The 19,253-nt window shown below is 39.0% G+C and overlaps 2 protein-coding genes across 5 annotated transcripts in view; both read left to right on the top strand.

Annotated features, from left to right (window-relative positions):
* BRWD1 (bromodomain and WD repeat domain containing 1) overlaps nt 1-6,456 on the top strand; it is a 64,560-nt gene extending 58,104 nt beyond the window's left edge. For both annotated transcript variants that reach the window (XM_068914101.1, XM_068914091.1), the window contains exon 41: nt 2,464-6,456. In XM_068914101.1, coding sequence (XP_068770202.1) covers nt 2,464-3,611 — 1,148 coding nt within the window. In that variant the 3' untranslated portion in view covers nt 3,612-6,456. The remainder of the gene's footprint in view (nt 1-2,463) is intronic.
* Nucleotides 6,457-6,703: 247 nt separating this feature from the next.
* Nucleotides 6,704-18,897, top strand: PSMG1 (proteasome assembly chaperone 1). 3 transcript variants are annotated; one of them, XM_068914207.1, is made up of 8 exons: nt 6,704-6,936; nt 7,389-7,516; nt 7,819-7,928; nt 9,643-9,794; nt 10,173-10,235; nt 12,698-12,896; nt 13,843-13,979; nt 15,057-18,897. In XM_068914207.1, exons 2-8 carry the CDS (start codon nt 7,398-7,400, stop codon nt 15,129-15,131), a joined length of 855 nt encoding a protein of 284 aa, XP_068770308.1. In that variant the 5' UTR covers nt 6,704-6,936; nt 7,389-7,397; the 3' UTR covers nt 15,132-18,897. The 3 variants fall into 3 exon arrangements, 2 of the variants coding, with proteins under 2 accessions (XP_068770308.1, XP_068770319.1); XM_068914218.1 differs by having other exon boundaries at nt 6,707-6,814; XR_011135597.1 differs by lacking the exon at nt 6,704-6,936 and having other exon boundaries at nt 6,961-7,516; nt 15,057-16,655; nt 18,566-18,897.
* Nucleotides 18,898-19,253: the final 356 nt, after the last annotated feature.

Here is a 19,253-nt window from a genome sequence, read left to right as displayed (position 1 = left end):
TAAAAATTAAGATCAGCTTTACACGTATTTGTGCCTAGTTTAAGACTTTGTATGTAAAGCATAGATTTAACCCAACGGCAGTGTTGCAGGAAGACTGGACTTCTGTCTTCAGTGGACTGTCATGCTGCTTTTATCCTTCAGCCTTGCATTCTGTCCTCAGAGTTTCAGCAGCTAATTCAGAAAATATGCATAATCTGTTGTGATGGTCAAGCTTTTTTCTTTAAAAGTATGCACCTTTAGATGCAAGTACCTAAACACCCATCTCAACTGACGAAAAGCTTGTGGGCATTCTTTCTTTTTTGTTGATTTTCCTTGGAATAGTTTAAAACTTAAGGGATTACCACTTGAAACGTGTATTTCTTCAGGTGGCCAGACGTGATTTGGTTAGCACTCAGTATTAAGGCTGGGCAGTCCTTTCAACCTTTCCTAATTGCCCTTCTAGAATGCGAGTGTAGCTCGAAAAGTTGTAGAGGAATCTTAATCCTAAAGCTGGGTTATGCATTTCTACACTTGTTAACTGGACAAAATGTCTCTTTGTACCAGTAACTTGTGTGTTGTTGTTTGCCGTGACTAGGAGGCTGCAGCATGTTGTTGTATGTATTTCCAGTATTTTCCTGTTTAAGATATAATTTAGCACTTTAAATCTCTTAAGTTCCTGTCTGCTCAGGCTTGCCCCATAATAACTGTTACAAGCAGCAGCCCTATGTTGCTTAAATGTTTGCTTAATAGTATTGGAAGACAGTATTTAAGTTAAGCTGGCCTTTTATAGTACTGAATACACAGTATTCAGCGGAAGAGGTTCTCCCAATAAAGTGACATAGTACAAATAGCAGGAAAAGTGTATAATTTCTGGAAACTATTAGAAAAGACAGTGTACGGACTAAATTAACCTCTGGAAATACCAGAATAGGTATACTGAGTTAGTACATGAAGTCTACCTTGAAAATGATGTTGTCTAGGTTTGGTGTCTGAAGAGATTTTTAATGTTGATGCTCAAACTGGACATTTTGAATTTGTGTTCTGTTACTTTCTTCAACTTAATTGTCCACTGTCTTTTATAATACATCTTTACTGTATTTATTCTTGTCAGAACTTAGGGAAAATATTACCCTATCCTTATTTCACAGGTGGGGGGAATCAGGGCACAAAAAGAGATCAAATGACTCGCCAATGCTAGCGCGATAAGTTGACCAGAGGAGTAAGGAACCAAACTATGGTTTTAAACCTTAGGCTGGTGTTCTAATGTCTGGGTGGTCATAGTCATCGTTCTCAACAGACGTTTGGCCTTGCAGTTCGATAGCAGTTCAAAAAGTTTAAACAAAATCAGCAGAGTAGTTTTCTTTATCTGTCTGTAAAAGAAGGTGAGAAAGAGCGTTTTCTCTGAAAACCTCATCTCAGTTGTATGGTACGGTCCCTAAACTTTTAGTTTAAAACATATTTAGCTGCCTACCTTTCTGCAAAGTAACGTATAGCCACTGCCATTATTTTTTCCTGTGCTTTCTGAGTGTAGGTTGAGAATCATTAAAGCTGATGAGTTTGATTTGGAATAAAATTGAATGCTTATTCTATTATGCGGAGTTGATAGACTAATGTTTTGATTATATTAGTGGACGCTTTCACAGAGCGAGTGCTTGTCCATAAAATCAGTAACTGTTCCAAAGAAAGATGTGATAGACATCAAACTTGGGAAAACTAAGTTTGCAAATGACATTTCTGCTAAAATAGCAAAATGCTATTTGTTTTTTATCAATTTTATGCTGATAAATCTACTTCAAGAACTTTTAGTTTGAGCAAGATCTATTAGAAGGTGAAGGTTTAAATCATTTGTTTTGGCAACATCATTCATATTATTTACAAACTGAATATTTATTTAAAACCCAACATAAGAAGCAAGTGCTGTCTTAAAAATACTGAGTCCAGTGTTAGAAGCAGTCTTACTGTTTAGGTCACTGAGGAACTGAGTAGTTTAAATGTTCTCTATGTATATGAAACAACTCTGAAATAGTGAAATCCGTCCAATGCTTGTGTCTGCATAAAATGTTACTGTGCAGTTTTCAGAATGAAGAGTCTGAAATGTGTGATAGTTCATTTTTAAAGGACGTTTTAGGAAGAAAATGACAGCTTTAACAGTGGAAGTATTCATAATGTTGAAGTGTTTGTTTGCTAAGTTAGGTAATTTGTTACCTGGAAGCTACAAGTAGTGTTATGGTAAAGGACGTTACTTTCCAACCCTTTTGATTACCTCAAAGCAAAGGCGTAATGCTACGGAGTAATGCTGAGAGTTAAAAGTGTTCCTTGGACTGATTCTGAATGTTTTTAATAAAGGTTTAATGTAAATTGCACATAACAATTAGAGTTGAAAAAAGCATTTGTGTATTTTATTAAAGGCAGTTGTGTTTGTGCTTAGTAAACTAACTTTTCCAGAAATGTAAGCCTTTTAACTTTCAAATCTTTATTTTATAGAATCGGCTTCTGAGGAGACTGGACAAAGTGGAAAAGTGCTCAGGAGCAGGACATGTATAATTAACTACAAAAAACATATAAAGCTGTCTAATGTGACGGAGAAGAAAAATCCACGCAGATGTGCTACTTTGGCAGCTAATAAGATTAAGATAATGAGTGATACAAAGGAAGAACTATCAAGCTCAGAAAGCGTTTGCACAGGAAAAAAGAACAGAAGGCAGCTTCATGGCAATGGATCAGCAGCATCCAGGAAAAAACTGATCAGCAGCTCCGAGATAGATGTTAGTTTAAAGTCTGAAAGTGAGAAAGAACAGTTTGCTGGCAGAAAAAAACTTTCTTCCTCTAATTCTGCTTTTAAAAGAAAATACATCAGTGAATCTGAAAATGAAAAAACAGATTCTGAGGCAGAGATAAAAATGACTCAAAAGCAGAGTGATGATAACCACAAGCAGCCACACAAAACAGTCCGTGCTGCCTCTCTTAAAAATGCCACATACAACTTTTCAGAGGAGAATTCCAGAAACCACAGTGTGGAAAATGGGAGAAATTGGAAAACTTCTAGTCGGTCAACTTCAGCCCACAACAACTGTAGAGTGAGCAGCTCTGAAGATGAGGCAGATTCTAAGTTAGCCAAACGTGAAACTAAAAATATCAGAGAGGTATCAAATAAAAAGTCTAGAACTTCTTTCAAAAGAGCAAAATTATTGAATGATTTAAAAGAAACAGCAGAATCTGAAACAGGGGGGAGGAAAGATGAAAAAAGCTCGGTATCGGAGAACGTGGAAACACCTGGGACCGCAGGAAGTTCAAAAGCCTATTTCAATTGTTCTTCTGATTCAGACTCTGGAACTGACAACAATAACTCTAGTGATGCCACAGAAACAAAAAAGAGGAAAAGAAAAGCAGAAGTCATTAGAAAAGAAATCTCAAACTCCAATTTGCCTAAGCCTTCCAGAAGACCCCAGCGAAGGAAATGTTGTAAACTTAATCAAGAAAATGACTCTGAAGATTTGGATTACACCAAATACAGAAGAGCTAATCGGCGTTCTAAGATAAGAACTCGAAATGGGGGTAAACGGACTGTGAGATACGACGATTGTGACGACGACGATGATAGAGGTTTAGATGATGTAGATTGTGAAACGTAACCTTAAAAAGAAAAGCCAGCACACTTTTTTTTTTTTATGGTAATAGCACTAGAACTCGTGATGGATGCTGGCTCTTCTTTGTCCTACATTTCAGGGAATATATTTATATTTTTCTATGAAAAAGTTATGAATGTGATTAGATCATGACTTTCTCCTTTTCATATTTTGACTTGCACTTGCCTGCCCATGTAGCAGCATTTAGCACAGATGCCAAAATGTGCCTCATTATAGGGGCAATTTTTTGTCTTTACTGGTATTTTATTACGTATAACAAGAGTTAAAAATGTTAAAACACTGCGCAACAGGTTAATAGCAGTATGTTGAGTATTATTGTTATGGGTGCTGCAATGGAATACTACCTAGGTCATACAACATTAACACATTCAAGAACAGATTTCAAACATCTCTAATGCTGTATGAAATCTTATACAATAGTAACAGGCTTATAAATAATACTGTACACTATAAAAATCTGGTGGATGCTAATATTGCATCAGAAGAGCAATGAATGGTCACTAGGTTAATAACATTACAGCTTGTATTAGTACAGATGGTAAATGTTCTGTACTTCCAATATTGAAAACGTACAACTAGAACCAGTTACCAGTGAAAAGCATATTTGCCGATTAAAAAGGCATCATGGTGCTGGTAAAGAGAGGGTTTATGCTGACAGGTAGTACTACATCATCATTAATGTGACTTCTATACTGTAAATTTAAGAATATGAAATGCAGGTGAACTCTTGGGCCTAAGGGTTTTTGTGTGTTTTCTTTATAAAACAGAAAAACAAACAAAACACTTGTTCTGTTTTTTTTCTGCGTGAAATGATTGAGGTTCATTCTTACATTCCGTACCTTTTTTGCTATTTTTCCATTGTTCTTCCATATTTAAACTTCAAGTGCTTTAGTATTACTTTGCTGCACTGATTAAACCTTATCGGTTTCTGATTATTGTAGTACCCTATCTACCTATTTTTGGAACGCGTAAGACAGCTGTTGTTGACAACAAATAATTTTTCTCAGAAGATAGGAAAATATTTCTTCTGTTAAAATGTATAAATTCTTGGATGGCCAGGTATCAGATAAGAGGAATGCACAACACCTAATTTGATTCTCTACTCTTATCCAACTCTTCCTGAGGTGTGCTTAGTTTACTAGAGAACTAACTGGTCAAGGAGCAGCTTCTGGCCTCCCCTTGGCCAGTAGGAAACTTGCTGCCACAGCTGTAGCTGTTTCCTCCCTTGATGACATGTACTCATGGAGCTGTGCTTGCTGAAGCTGTAAGGTTACTGCACAGCACTAGTTTCTTGGCGATTTCTGCTGCTTTCCCACTCTCCACCATAGCTTCCTGCCTCCGCTCTTCTGGGTCAGTTTCTCAAATGGTTGATTTATGTGATTCTTGATCTTAGTTCAAGAGGACGGATATGTGCTCATATATTTGTCACAACCCAACTTATTTTAACTGAAATAGCAAGTTTGTGAGTTAGTTTTCCAGCAGATGGGACAGGTACTAATATCTGGATGGGGAAAAGTCTTGAAAAACTGTAAGCAGTATAGCTGCATAATCAAGCTCTCATTGTATCAGCTTATGTGAATGGAAGTGAAGTAACAGAAAATGGAGTCCCAACCACTGCCTAACAGCAGTTAGTGAAAACCACTTCTCCAACAAGTTTGCTCATATCGTGTGCCAAAATGTGCATCAGCCATCACATCATTTTGGTATCTGATTGGTATCTCAATATAGAGAAAAGCCTGTTCCCCCCCCCCCGCCCCTTCCTCGAGACTTCTGTATGAAGTCCAGTGATAACCTAGTTTGTACCATTTTTGCCCTAGGAGCTTGCTTTTTTAATTAGAAGTAGTCTTTATTAGTTTAACTTTGTAAATTCAAAGTACCTGTTTATCTGAATATTTTAAGGTGGTTTCTCAATAGGGACACATTTGTGTTTAGTACTGAAATTTGGCTCTTTGAAGTGGCTTTGTGTACCTTACCTTATGAGGAGCATCTTTGTTAAAAGAGAATAAGCAAATTAATCCATAAATGGAATGAATTGTTTAGCAGCTACTTATGATCAGTGTTCTATGAAGTCTGACTGCCAATGTAGGGGCAAAAAAATGAGTATAATAGCTTGTAAGTGAGCTTCAGAATTTTTATTAATCTGAAGTTTAAACAGCTGAAATTGGGCTGGTAGGTTTGTATTTCTAATTCAGGCTTAGATTTAAAAAGATTCTTTTCTTTCTCTTCCTTTTCCAGGTGTTGTATTTTCTATCATACTGCATTTTTGCTCTTATACGTTCATGATGATCCTAGAAAGCTGAGCACAGGTTCTGGCCCCCGTACTCACATATCTGAGAGGGAATTAATAGCTTATGGACCATAAAATTTTATGTTACAAGCAAAGTAAATGCTGTTTTGTACTTTATGATTTTATTTATATGGACAGGTTGCAGAGAACCAATAGGAAGATGAATACTTGAACTCTTTTTTTAACCCTCTCGGAGTTTGTGAGCCCTTTTTTTTTTTTTTTTTTTTTTTTAAGCAAGTGTACTTAACTGTTGTCACAGGTTACTACTTTTAAGCCTTGCAGAAGCAGTTCTTTCATCTTCCTGGAAACTTAATCATTCAGCACTCTTTGTCTGGTCTAGCTGCACTCAGGGAAATAAAGTGATTTAGTAGACCTTTATTTAAAGCTGCTTGATGTAATGCCTTTCTAAGCTGTTTTTTTTTTTTTTTAAGCAGGACTTGAATCTGAGATAATGAATAGGCTAACAAGCAGCACGAACAGAGGAAAATACTAAAGATGCAGGACAAAAGCATAGGAGAATCAAATTCTTTAAGTACTACTAAGACTTTCATTATGATGTACGTGTAGAAGTGGACCAAAGTAAAGCTATACATACAACTGTAATTTCACTGTATTGTTATTTGCAAACCTTTGGTATGTTTAATCTTGCTGTATCGGTTTTTTCTGTCTCTGTATGCCGTAAGGAACCCAAAACAGGTGCTGTATTACCTCCCTGCCTTTGAAGGAACCATCTGCTCCGTTGTTACTAATGCAGCTGGGGGGGTGGGAGTGGGCTACCTAAAGTAAACATGCTGCTGTCATGGCTACGGTGCAGCTTGTAAGTGACGCAGGCCTTCAGCTCTCGGGGGCCCTCAGCCATTAACTGTCTAGTTCTTCTCTCGGCTGCTCAGCTTTTAATAAGGTAGATACTACTTTAGATCAGATACTGCCTTCTGCCTGCTAAGAGAGAAACGCACGTAAATCACGCTGGAAACCCGCAGTGGTGCTCTCCTTTCCCTTCCCCTCCTCCTCTATCCTAACCAGGTAAGGGGGGCGGGGGGGCTCCACGATCTGCGGCGGTGAAGGCAGACCCCAGCCGCGGGGACCCGGTGAGGCCGTGCCAGAGGCCCAGGTGGCGGCGGGGCAGGGCGGGGGCTTTCGGCCTTCCCCCCCCCTTCCCCCCCAACGCGTGCTCGGAGCTAGCCGCCGCCGCCGCACGGGCCTCCCCGCGGGGCCGTCTCGTGCCGCCGCCAACCGGCCCGGGCGGCTCAGCCGCCGGCGCGTGACTGGGGTAACGCCTTCCCAGCGGCCGCCCGTGGGAGGTCTCCTCGGCCTCGCTCTATGGTCTGCAGGGCCAGAGCGGCAGCAAGCGGGGGGCGGAACTCCATGGTGCGGGCGAGCGAGAGTGGCTGGGCGGTGCGCGCGTGCGCACTGCCCGGCCGGCCGGGGCATGACTGGCGTTCGGTACTGACTGAACGGCGGGGGCGGGGGGGAAGAGGGGAACGATGGCGACGTTCTTCGGGGAGGTGGTGGTGGCGCCCTCCCGCGCCGGCGTGGACGACGAGGAGTCGGCGGAGGAGACGCTGGAGGACCGGGAGATCCGCAGGGAGCTGGAGAAGAAAAGGTACCGTCGGGGTCGGGGGGGGCTCAGAGCGCCGCGGAGCCCGCCGTTCCCTGCGTTGCCATGGTAATGCGGTGCCCCCCCCCGCCGAAGGAGGCCCGCGTGGGGGTGGGAGGGGGGCGAGGGTCTGCGGCCCGGCCCGGCGCCTGGGGTGAGAGTGCGCCCGCCGGGGCCGCAGGGGCCGGCCGAGGAGCTGGCTGTCCCGGGTAAGGGGGGGACACCTTCAGCCTCCGGTGGCGGCGGCGAAGCTTTTTGGCTGCGCCGTAGCCAACTCGGGCTCCGGTTGTCTCCGTTTCTTTTGGTAGGGAGGTCGACGTCCTCTGGACCTTGAAATCGGGAGCGTCGACGGAAAGGGCTGCAGAAGAGCCAGTTTCGTGCTCGAGGTTTATAGTAGCAGTAGGGCATAGTGCTGCAGGTAAGCGTTGCAAACTGAAAAGCAGCAGCGGCGACTCTTACATAGCCTTGCTCTTCTACTGTTGCCTAATACTGGAAAAGTGGGAGGTTGGAAGGAGGTCTGGTAAGTGTGTCAGGACACTACGAACTCCCTTTGCTGTGGTGTGATTTAACACCGCTTTCTGTAGCGACAATTATCCGTAGGTATGTCCAGTTTTTCATTTAGGTGGCAGGGTTTTAAGCCTGAGGCTGTTGAGAAGATCTGTTGAGAGAAATCCAAGGTTAGTCGACAGTATGTACGTACACAGCACGATTCTTTTACAGCTGCTTATTTTTGTCAGATCCTTTCTGATCACGGCAAAAGTCTTTAGATTTTAATTGGGGCAGTCGCCATTTTCCTCTGGATGACTTGTGTTTGGTGGACTCTCCTGGGCTACATGTTACTTTGCAGAAATTTGCTTCTGAAAATAGCAGCTTGCTCTGTGTGTTCTAGTGTTTTGAAACAGGGATCTATCAAGGATGTAAAATTATGGCTCAGTAAGCTATAACACTTCTGTTTATACTTCAGAGTTTCATCTGAAATACTGTGTATGTGTGAAATAGCCTGGAGATGCCTGAACAGTATTACATCTGCTGTTCTCAGATTGCTCTATACTAACTAAACAAAATATGTTGGTTTAAGTCCTTACTTCACATCCCAGAATTTTAGAAAAACTGCTGAATGAAGTAACAGGAACAGTATTATTTAACTCTTCCTATTTGAGTACAGGAAGGTCTCGGAGGTTTTGCTGTCCCCGTTTTGGAAATGTCTTTGTTCTCAGCCCATTTTACTCTGTAGTAAATGACATTTTAGTTTAATATTCTTGACAGAGTCTTGAATACAGAGATTTCTGACTTTAATTTCTTCTCTTTTTTTTCTTTAACATCTAATGAACAGTAACTTTACTTATTTTCCCCCCCTCAGTCTCTTTTCTCACAGTTTTATTCTTCGCGTGTTCGTAAAGCACTCTTTTGAGGTGTTTATTTACCTCTTAGACCTGGAGTCTTAAGACTCTCTCTCCCCTTCCCACACCCGCTTACCTAGGTCTTGAGTTTCTGAATAGCTCTTTCACAGCATACAGAACGAAGTTCTAAGTCTTCTCTACGTTTAAATCTCCCTGAAGTCCTTATTCTAGTTAACTAATTTTTTTCCTTTGATGGGTTTTCTTGAAAAATAACTACAGATACATTTTAAATCCATTTTCTGTTTCACTGAAACTCTTTTGATTTATAATCATTTGGCTTAAGGCCTCTTTTACTACCAAGTCTTGCATTCTGTTGTCCTTGTTTTCTAAAGCCGGTAGAATAGGTTTGTCTTGTTGACTCAGTGATTCTTTTTTGGAGAAATCTGTTGAATTTGCTATGTCAAGAAGTATTAGAGGTTTAATGTTTAGTAGCATTTGTTCTTAGTGTATGCTGAATGCATCAAAGTTGACTCTAGCAATATAATTCCTAATCATGTTTTTGATGGTAGAGATCTTTATGTATCTTTGGTATTGTTCTTCTAAGTCTCAGGGCTGTGAGGTTATTCACGTTCTTGATTTTTTGCTGGATTTGCTCAGTAAAAAAATAGGTAATTATTACATCTCCTCAACTTGAGGAAGAATTTGCAGAAAAACAAGCTAATTTGGTTCAGGTATTTATTTGAAGAACAGATGTTTTATTTCTGTATAAATTAACGGTCGCGTTCTTTGCAGCTTTCCTGTCGTCTTTTATTCTGGATTCCGTATGCTGGGAAGTAGTTGGAGCTATGAAATTGTGGAACGAATGGTGTCGAACATCCAACACAACAAACGTCCTCCCGACAGATTCTTTTTGTTTGTTCTATCGGTTAATATCAGACCCGACAGTAAGTGACTTATGCACGAATTCATCTGTGTGTTAACTTTGTGAAGAAAGAGCGATCTCCCCCGCCACAAATCATTAAGGTTGCAGTGTTTTGGGTTAATCCCATCAAAAATTGGAGGGGTCATATTTCTTTCAAATTTACTCAGTAAGACTGCCTGGAGTTCTGGCATATGAAGTTTGATGTAAAGAAGGTGTATGACAGGGCTGACTGCTTCACACCAGCTGTGAATCAAAAATTGTTGAAATAGGGTGGAACAAATCCAAGAATATTGAGCAAGTTGTTGGCTGCAATCACATCATCTTGACACGTGATTAAGAGCTATTATCATTGTGCTCTTTAAACCACTTCTTTACACATCTTTTTTGTTCTTTTTTTCAGGTTTTACTGTGCCAGTGCAGTTGCTATGTTGCCGAGGATCAACAGTTCCAGTGGCTTGAAAAGGTAAAATTGATATGACAACAAATGGTCCTGTAAATAATTGTTTTCACTGGGGCTTTCTCTTCTCAAGTACTAAACAAACGAACAAATACCCTGTCTGCAAACGTTGTGAAATTCTTTTCTAGATCCTGCTGGTTATATCTCCTGTAACTCACCAACTTTGGGCAACTATTGGAGCAGTTGCACAATTTTGATTGGAGAGTCTTATTTTTGTTATACTTTCTACTTTCTAGCCCTTTTTCTTGTTGGGCTTAAATTCTCTTTGGCTTTCTTCAACTACGTTTCAATCCTGGGAGAATGCTTCCTTAAAAAATAATAACATAATTCCATTTGTACAGCTGCCAAAGGATTCCCAAACAAACCTGTCTTGAAACTCATGATGGATGGTATTTTTACTGACAGGCGTGCTCAGTTTCTTTCGCAAGGTGGAATTCTAAACGAAGGTGGCCCCTAAAGCACTGTCTGTCCAGTTTGTTTGTATAATCGGTTTGCTGTATAGGCTGCCCTTGCATCATTCAAGTGCATGGATGCTGCTAGGTCTTTACGTCTTTCCAAATTTCTTAATGTAGATTTTAGTAAGATAAAACCAAGGGGATAATCTGGCTATAGGTTTTCTTTATTCTGTTTAGCCTCAAAGAAGTGTTATTTATTCTGTTTTGCTCTTGGTTTGCCAACCTTCCTTCCTTTAATTCTTTACTGATCTGATGAACAAGCAGAGATGCTAAATCTATTAAGTTATGCTGAAGTTGTATAAATCTGTGGCTAGATGGAGGAGTGAGATGCAAAGCAGTGCATTCACTGAGAGCAGCTCTTTTGCCTGAACCAAATGGCATCTGCTCAGTCTAACCTGCCATCTGGCTGAGCCAGCACATCAGAAGGACTGCTTGGATGCAAGGGACAACCGTACAGGGTCACAGCGTGAGGGAACCAGAAAGATTATGGGAAGGCAGAGAGGACAAAGTGCTGGGGTAACTTGACTGGGCAATATAGGGTCTTGAGACACCTTTGTTTGTGGAAAAGTAGCCTTTGCTTGTTGAAGAGTTAATTCAGTTTGTTGCAGGGTGAGGACTGGGAGTTCACTTTGTAGTTTAGAAACTTAAGATGACCTTAAGCATTTTGTTTTTGCTATATTCCACATGTCCTTGTGCTTTATATAAACTGGGATTACAACAGAAAGATTAATGGTGGCTCTGCTGTCATCGTCCGCATTCCTGTTTTTCCAGCTATTTGTGTGTATATATTATTTCAATTGTGTGCGTTTCTGAGTGGTAGTAGGAGCGTACAGTTTTGCCAGGTTAATATTGCTGTGTATTTTTTGCCTTTATGGTTCTTGATATTTTTAAACGTACGGCAAAGATGTTGAGCTGGTAATCTTGCTTTGAGTGTGAGTTACAGACCTGTTCTGCCTACTTTGTAAATTCTAATTTACTGAGTGTTACCAGAGTCTTCAGTTGGATTTTCACATCTACGTTTGTCTTCTTACTAGGTGGGTACTGAGAAAATGAAAACACACAGGCTAAAATTTTGCAAGCAAAGTGCAGCCCAACCAGTTTTTCCAACAAAGTAAATGTACTGTAACTTGAAAATGCGTGCTTCTGAAGAGTTATGTCAGTTTTACGTTATAGTGATAACATACTGGTGTGAGGGAGTAGTCAGCTCTTCTTCTGTGATTGGTACAATATACAGAAACAGGTGGGTTTCTGTAGTGTTTATCAAATTCTGTGTTTACTTTTTGATCACAAATCTGAAGAGGATTGTGCAAAGGAAGATGCATGTTTGTCATAATCCTGCTCATTTTGACTGACGTTCTTTAAAAACAATGGAAGGCTGTGCAGCATCTGAATGTTCCGTGATGGTATGCAATGGATCCAAAACCATGTTTTGACAGAGTTTTTGAAACTCTTCTCTTTGAATTCAAGAAAAACTGAAAAATTAAGCTTCTCTTTTTCAATTCTCAATTCAAGGCGAATATAATCAAATGAAAAATCTGAGTAGTTAAAATGAAGAATCTTCTTAAATGTTCTGTAGGACGTCTGGAGAGCAATACAAGCAAATATGAGTTTAAAATGTCTGCAGCTTAGCAAGCTGCCTTCCTGTTATAAGTGGCCTTTTTTCATATGGAGTGCTTTTTCTTCTCACTTTCAGCATTACGGAAAATAGTAAGTTTTAATATATTTGCAGGTGAGTTGAAAGTGCCGAAAACCAAAAGCCTCTCACGAGAATCAGAAGACTTGGTAAATGTGTTAGCTGTTCTTGAGGTCGTCTTTCTCTTTCTATCCCAGATGCAATGCACGTGAAACTTCTGTCTGAAGTTTGTGACTCAATTGTAGTCAGTCATGCAAACTTCAGTTAAGCTGCCCTTTGCCGTCTGCACCTAAATTCAAATTTGATCTTTTTATGTGTTTTTATGCTATTATTGTGATAGGATAAACTTTATTTATGTTGGAACTCCATTTTTGTTTCAGGTTTTTGGCTGTATGAGAAAGGAAGGCTTGCAAGTAACCATTCTTTCAACATGTCCTGTAGCTGATTATAAAACTCAGGAATCCACCTTAACACTTCCATCTCCTTTTCTGAAAGCCTTAAAGACAAAAGAATTCAAAGAACCAGTCTGCTGCCCGCTGCTGGAACAACCTAACATTGTGCGAGATCTTCCTGCTGCTGGTATTCTGCAATTTCACTTATTTACCATGTTGCTGACTACTGCTGCTCACAATAGAAAATATGTTTTGAAGAGCATCCCGTTAGAATTAGAGTATTTACTTAATTATATGAGTTAGCTAGCAAGTTAGCTTTCAGAAGTTAGTTCCTAACAGTTTGACATCTTATATATTGCCTTGTAAAATACGAACATATTTAAAAACACAGACAAAAAATTCCTTTTATCCCTTAAATATTGGACATAAGAACTAGCAAATTCTGCAGGATATCTTCATGAAGTGTATTGTGTATTGGCTGTTTGAAACATATTTAGTCAATGAGAAATTAAAATGCCAAAATGCCTAGTAAGTGTTATTTTCATCTGAGCACCATACTTGAGGCACATATAGTCCTTTCTGTATGCTATGAGTGATGTAGGTTTCACCGTGCGACTGATGGACCTGATATAAAAGCTAGATTCAGTTTTATTCTTACATAATATAATAAAACTCTTCCAAGGCTTTTCATTACAAGGCACTAAAATAATAGTAGCACAATGAGTAAAAACTTGTCTATCAGGAGCTAAAGGGAGAAAATTTTCCAAGAAAAAGAACGTTTTTATGTACTTTCTTACGTTTTGAAATTTTATGTCTCTTTTTTTTTTCTTTTTCTTAAACAACAGTTCTTTTATTTTTGTTTTCCAGTATCATGTAATTTCTGGTTAAGGTATTTGCGAGGAACAAATGCCGGCTATAATTTAATACTTTTGGTAGCTCAGTTTCTTGTGTACCTGGAAGAATGAGGGATGCTGCACTTGCGGGCAGGATCCTGAGTATTTGATAAAGTTCTCAATTTATAAACTTTAATTTTTTTAAAGTTCTGGCCAGAACAAAATGAGATTTTACTTGCAGAATTGAGATTTCTTCTCTGCTGAATTTAATACATGGTTTTTTTTTTGACTTTTACTTAGTTTTGAGTTATTGCCAAGTATGGCAGATTCCTGCAGTTTTGTATCAGTGTTATACTGATGTCATCAAGCTGGACACAGTTACAATTGAAGCATTCAAGCCTCTGCTGTCTTCTAAAATCCTGAAAAATTTAGTCAAGGTAAAATTTTGTATTTAAAAATTAATGGAAGGTTCTGTCATCTTGATCTGTCTTTCGTCTCTGTTACATTCTGCCATTGATGTGCCTCTGTGAAGAGACCAACTAAAAGAACTAATATATGTAACATGCAGAAAGATGCAAACTTTATTAGCAAGGGTTCTTAGTGTAGACAGGGATTTCTGAAACAGTACCTGCTGTAACTATTTCAATATGTTTATAGGTTGCTTAGAAATAGTGAATCTATAGCTTCCCTCAAAACTTCAATTTAACTTTGCAGACACTTGAAATTGTAGCAGGATTTCGGGGAGTAACTTCTTGTTTAAGCTTCCCTTAGCGGTGTCTTGTTTTAAAGTGTCAAAGTATATTTATTTTTTTGACATTCTCTGTGCATGCTCAAGATGATTCTGTTCTGGCACTGTATCTACCTGTTTTCAGCAATATCTGAAAGTTTCTTAAGAAATAAATTTTGATCTGCAGGTTTTTTTGGGGACTTGAAACACTGCAAACTTATAAAGTTGATTCTTACAGTTGCGTGCTAATCAAATAGCTTTGCAGTCATCACATTCCAGCTCCTGAAGTCAATGTTTTCCTTCTTTCTGAAATGTTTTTTAACTGAAGCTATTTCAAAATACTCTCCTCAGTTTTGCCAGTTGGACTTCCATTTAAATGACAGAGAGGCAAGTGTATACTGGAATACTTATTTCAGCTATAACCATAGGAATTGCAAATTAGTTTTCATTACAGCTTGTACTGGCCTACTAAATAAGGCTAACAGGCTAGTACGTAAGTGTTTAAACTCTGAAGGAAAAAAAATGCAGGTTCTTCCTCTCTTGGGTATAACCATGCAAGGGAGGATGAATGCAAATAAAAAAACGCAGGGTGTGGTTAAACTGCCGATTCCCTTGGAACCTTTAGCGGTACTCTGGATACCTTTGTTCATAAGACGTGAGTTTTGACACAGTTAGCATTTTAATCAAGCTGATATTCACAATAATAAAAATTAGAATGGGAGGAAATGAAGCTAATTTTTTGTTACCAGCCATGTGGCTAATACTGATCATCTCTTCCTTTTACTAGGATATCTCTGAAAGCACAAAGATTTTGAAGAAGTTACTGACAAGCAATGAAACTCACAATAATATCTATATATAAAGAGGATATTTATCACATAGACTACGTTTTTGTGAGCTCCAGTTTCTTCTGTAGAGGAAATCGTGGAATTGTAGTTATTTCCTTAGAAGCGCGGAATAAATCCTAACAGATTTTTACTTTTGCGTTTATTTTTGTTACTCTTGAATTCATCATTACAAACATGTATATTACTTCTGCATGGGATGGGAGACTTTCCCCTAGAGCAATTTTGTGTACAAAAGATATCCTGAATATGAAAATCAGCTGTTTTTTTCCCCTCCTGAATCGACTGACATATTTATATACCTTCTATTTGCAAAAGAGGAAATGCGGTTAAGGAGTTTAGTCATATCTAATGAGGACACCTATTTTTTTACTTTATCTTGAGAGGTAAAAGCTGCCTTAATACTCGGTCTTCTTTAAAGCTTTGTCTGTTATGGAGAAAATAAACTCTGTCTTTTTCTCTATGTGTATATATCATATATATGGTATATATGTATGTACATGTACACATACATACATCATTCAGAATGAAGTGTAGTCAATATATTCAGCAGACTTATTAGCACCAACTAAAGAATTGAAAGCTGATTTTACAAATCACCAGAGCAGGCAGAAACGTGGAGTTCTTTACAAGGCACAAGCCTTTGTGGAAGGGTTTGACTTGGATTCACGGAGTAAATTGCCACAACTGTTTTAGATGATACTGCCTGCATAGATGGCAGGAAGGGACGTGTGCCTGCATTGAGCTGCCTCAGTTCTCATTTGCAGCGCCTAGTTGAAAACTCACCTCTGTTGGCGGTTTTAGCTGATACGCAAGACCATGAACTGGAGCCTTAGAGGCGCATCAGCAGGCATTCCCTGCTGTCAGCTCTCTTGACAGTGGCAGAAACCCTTTCCACAGAAGTTGGGTGGTAGGCTCACAAGCTGCTTCAGCTGGATTTGCCAGTGCTTGTCTGTTAGAGTAAGTTATTCTAATTTTAAAATCAAATTTGCTATGAGATTTTAACCACTTCACATGAAAAATTTCCTCTGATTTTAATTTTACAGGTCAAAACATCTTCAAATATGTTTAAATTGTGACAAGCAGACTGAATTATTCTATCCTCGTTATAATTTGCTTTAATCCTTTTCATTGCTAGCAATAGTAGGAATAGTGCATTTTTTAGGATGAATGTGACATTTTCAGAGAAAAGTAAATGTTCACATTTTAGTATTACAAAATATTCTCTCAAAATTAATGACCTCATTTCAGCAATACTTTAAATATTTGTTGGGATTGTCATGCAGATATAGCTTTTATATACTCCTTGTATAATGCAACGTTTTATTTAAGAATATGATGCTAAAAATATTCTGTTACTACCACAGGTGTTGTCACTGCATGGAGATCTTTAAATTGCATGTAGCTTATTCTTTAGGACAAAAAGGACAACAGCTTCAAAGTCCTCTACTTAGTTTAATTTTGACTTCTGGATGTGCAGTGGAAATTTTTGAACAATGTATTCCTGTAATGGAACTGTCATCCCTTCTGGTTTGAAAATGGTAAGCTTGATCAATGCCCACTGAAGCAAGTATCTACTAGCTTCAGCAGGTCTGTTACAAGTTCTGTTTTTTGAAAATTTTAACTGCATACTCTATGGCAATTTCAACTGTAGTGAAATGTTATTGATGTGGACACAGAGTTGCTTATCAAATATTGATTTCAACTTCTGTTAATGTAATTAAAGTTAAGAGTTAAGCAAGTAACTGTTGCCTTAGGTGATACTGTATTTTAGAACAAACTGTTGAAGTATGAAGTGTAGGATATGGGGTAGATATTTTTTTTTTTTCCGTTTCCATAAAATATTTTAATTGAAACCTGTTTGTACACATGATCAGAGAATTCTGTTGCTCGGGGAGTTCTGTGTTGGCTGCACCATTTTCTAGCTTATATGCTAAACGTATTCAAAATATAATGAATGATGAATTTAACAAGAAAAATCGTTATCTTGAATTAAAAATATAGAGGCTCCTGCAGGAACTGTAAATACACTTCTGGTGTTGATTTTATTACCTATGCAGTTTGCAACATTTCAGAGCAGTTATTCATGGAAATGCACTTTGATTTTACTACCTGGGTTTATACTGAGATGTGAGAGGACTCTTAAGCACTATGAAGAAAAGAAGCAAACAGAACTCTCTAGCAATTTGGACGATGAAACTAGGAAGATTGAAAACTGATGTATGTTTTGAAGCATGAATAATTAGCCTTTGGAACATTTGGCTGAAGGTTGTGATAGCCTCTCCATAGCTGGAAATATTCACATCAGGATGTGATGTTTTTCTGTTAAGTGAATTCCAGTTAGTAGTTCATTCCATGTATCTGGGTAGACGTCTGTGGTACACATTACAGCCAGGTCAAACTTTATGCAATGGTTCCCTATGGTATGCAACTATGATAGGTCTGGGCGCGTGCACTATAAAGTCAGTAAGGCTCTCTTCCCATCAGAGTGAGCTGGGTTGCGCTCTAAAAACCTGAAATATCAACCTTTTCCAGTACACAGTAGTACACGGTAATGAAGGAAGATATTTTCATTTAAAATTCCTTACATTTTTTTCCATGTTTTGATGTATCATATCCATATAGCTCATATTTCTGCTTTAAAACAAGTAGCTCTGGAAGCATCGGAACTAATGAAACCCAGATATCTAATAAGGGGTGATCACTGACTGAAGTTTTTCCTCATATTTGGACATTGACACATTTTTGTGTGTGTGTGTGTGTTCTGTAGTGTCTAATAAGAAAGAGCCTGCAATATTGTTTTCTTTGTTTCTAATAGCTCCCTGATTTTTTAAAACTTGCAGGAACATGCATGCTTAAAACTCTCTCTCTCTTTTGTCAAATGTGGCTGATGATTTCAAAAGCTTTAGGGGAACAAGTGACTTGAGGATTCTTTCCTGCATATCCAGAACGTGATTGTATAAGCCTTGTTTCCTTAAGATATCAGGCTAAAAGCAAATGACCAAGCCAAACAGAGCAAACTATTACACTGGAAGACTTTCCTTTTTAAATTTTCGTGTCAGGGAGCCTCTTGCTGCCAATATTTTTTCAGATACTGCTGGGCTCTCTTCCTCTGAAGAGTACTGTCTTCCAAACCAAGGACACAGTCTTTACTCAAGTCTCAACTGCTTTGTTATGCTGCAGAAGACATTTGGTAGACAGACATGTTCTCTTTTCCTAGAAGGTGATGTGCCTGTCCTAATTCGTAAGTCCTGGAGTCATGCATTTAACGAGGCTCAAAGCTCTTGACTTGTAACTTACTGATGTCTGTGCGGTTCAGAGCAAAAGTGTAAAGTACAGGCCTGTATGGATATACTTAGAAGGGACTTTTTCTGGATTTGTTATGAAACCTACACATTTGAATGCCTGAAGCAGCAGTGTAGCTATTATTGAGCTTTTGTTTTCTCTACAGTTACTGTGATTACCTGCAGTGCCATGGTTCTCCTGTAGTAAAATTCTTGCAGTCTGTGGAGCAGACTTCTGAAAATGCAGCCTGAAAAAACCCTGCTTTGGTTCCTGTGTCTTCCTTTATCCCATTATGTTCCTTCTGGGTTTGACTCGGAGTTCAAGTTCTTGAAACTTCTCCTTGTGTGACATCAGCAGAAATGCTCACATTGTACTGAAAAATGTGAGCACGAATGTTCTTGTTGGACCAAAGCAGCAGATGGTGGTGCTTGCGTTGTTCTGAAAGTTGCTTTCAGTGACTGTCTGCCTCATATCCAATAAAGTGCTCCCTGAACTTTGTTCACGTCCTCTGTCTTTCCACTGCACAACAGAGATGAGGTAGAAATGAGCTTTCTTTGTTTGTTTATTTTTTTTCCTCATGAACGCATCCTTGAAGCCAGCAGGTGACACACATCTCCTCCCCCTTCCTATGTGAAAGTCTCCTTATCTTACTGCATGGCTCTAGCAAGCAATTTAAGTCTCTGTAGACTACAGCTTTCTTACTCTGGCAGCAGATACCTTACACCCCAACCCTGCAATCTGTGCTGTGCTGCTAAAACTTCAGAGGAAGAACCTGTCATGACATGTAATTTTACAATTTCTGTGCCAAAAATAGATTTAAAAAAAATTGTGAAGCCAACTAGGCAAAATTCAGG

The sequence above is a fragment of the Struthio camelus genome, chromosome 1 (assembly GCF_040807025.1).
Source record: "Struthio camelus isolate bStrCam1 chromosome 1, bStrCam1.hap1, whole genome shotgun sequence".
Lineage (NCBI taxonomy): Eukaryota > Metazoa > Chordata > Aves > Struthioniformes > Struthionidae > Struthio > Struthio camelus.
Note: the sequence above shows the minus strand (reverse complement) of the source record. Positions and strands in the feature narration are given on the sequence as shown.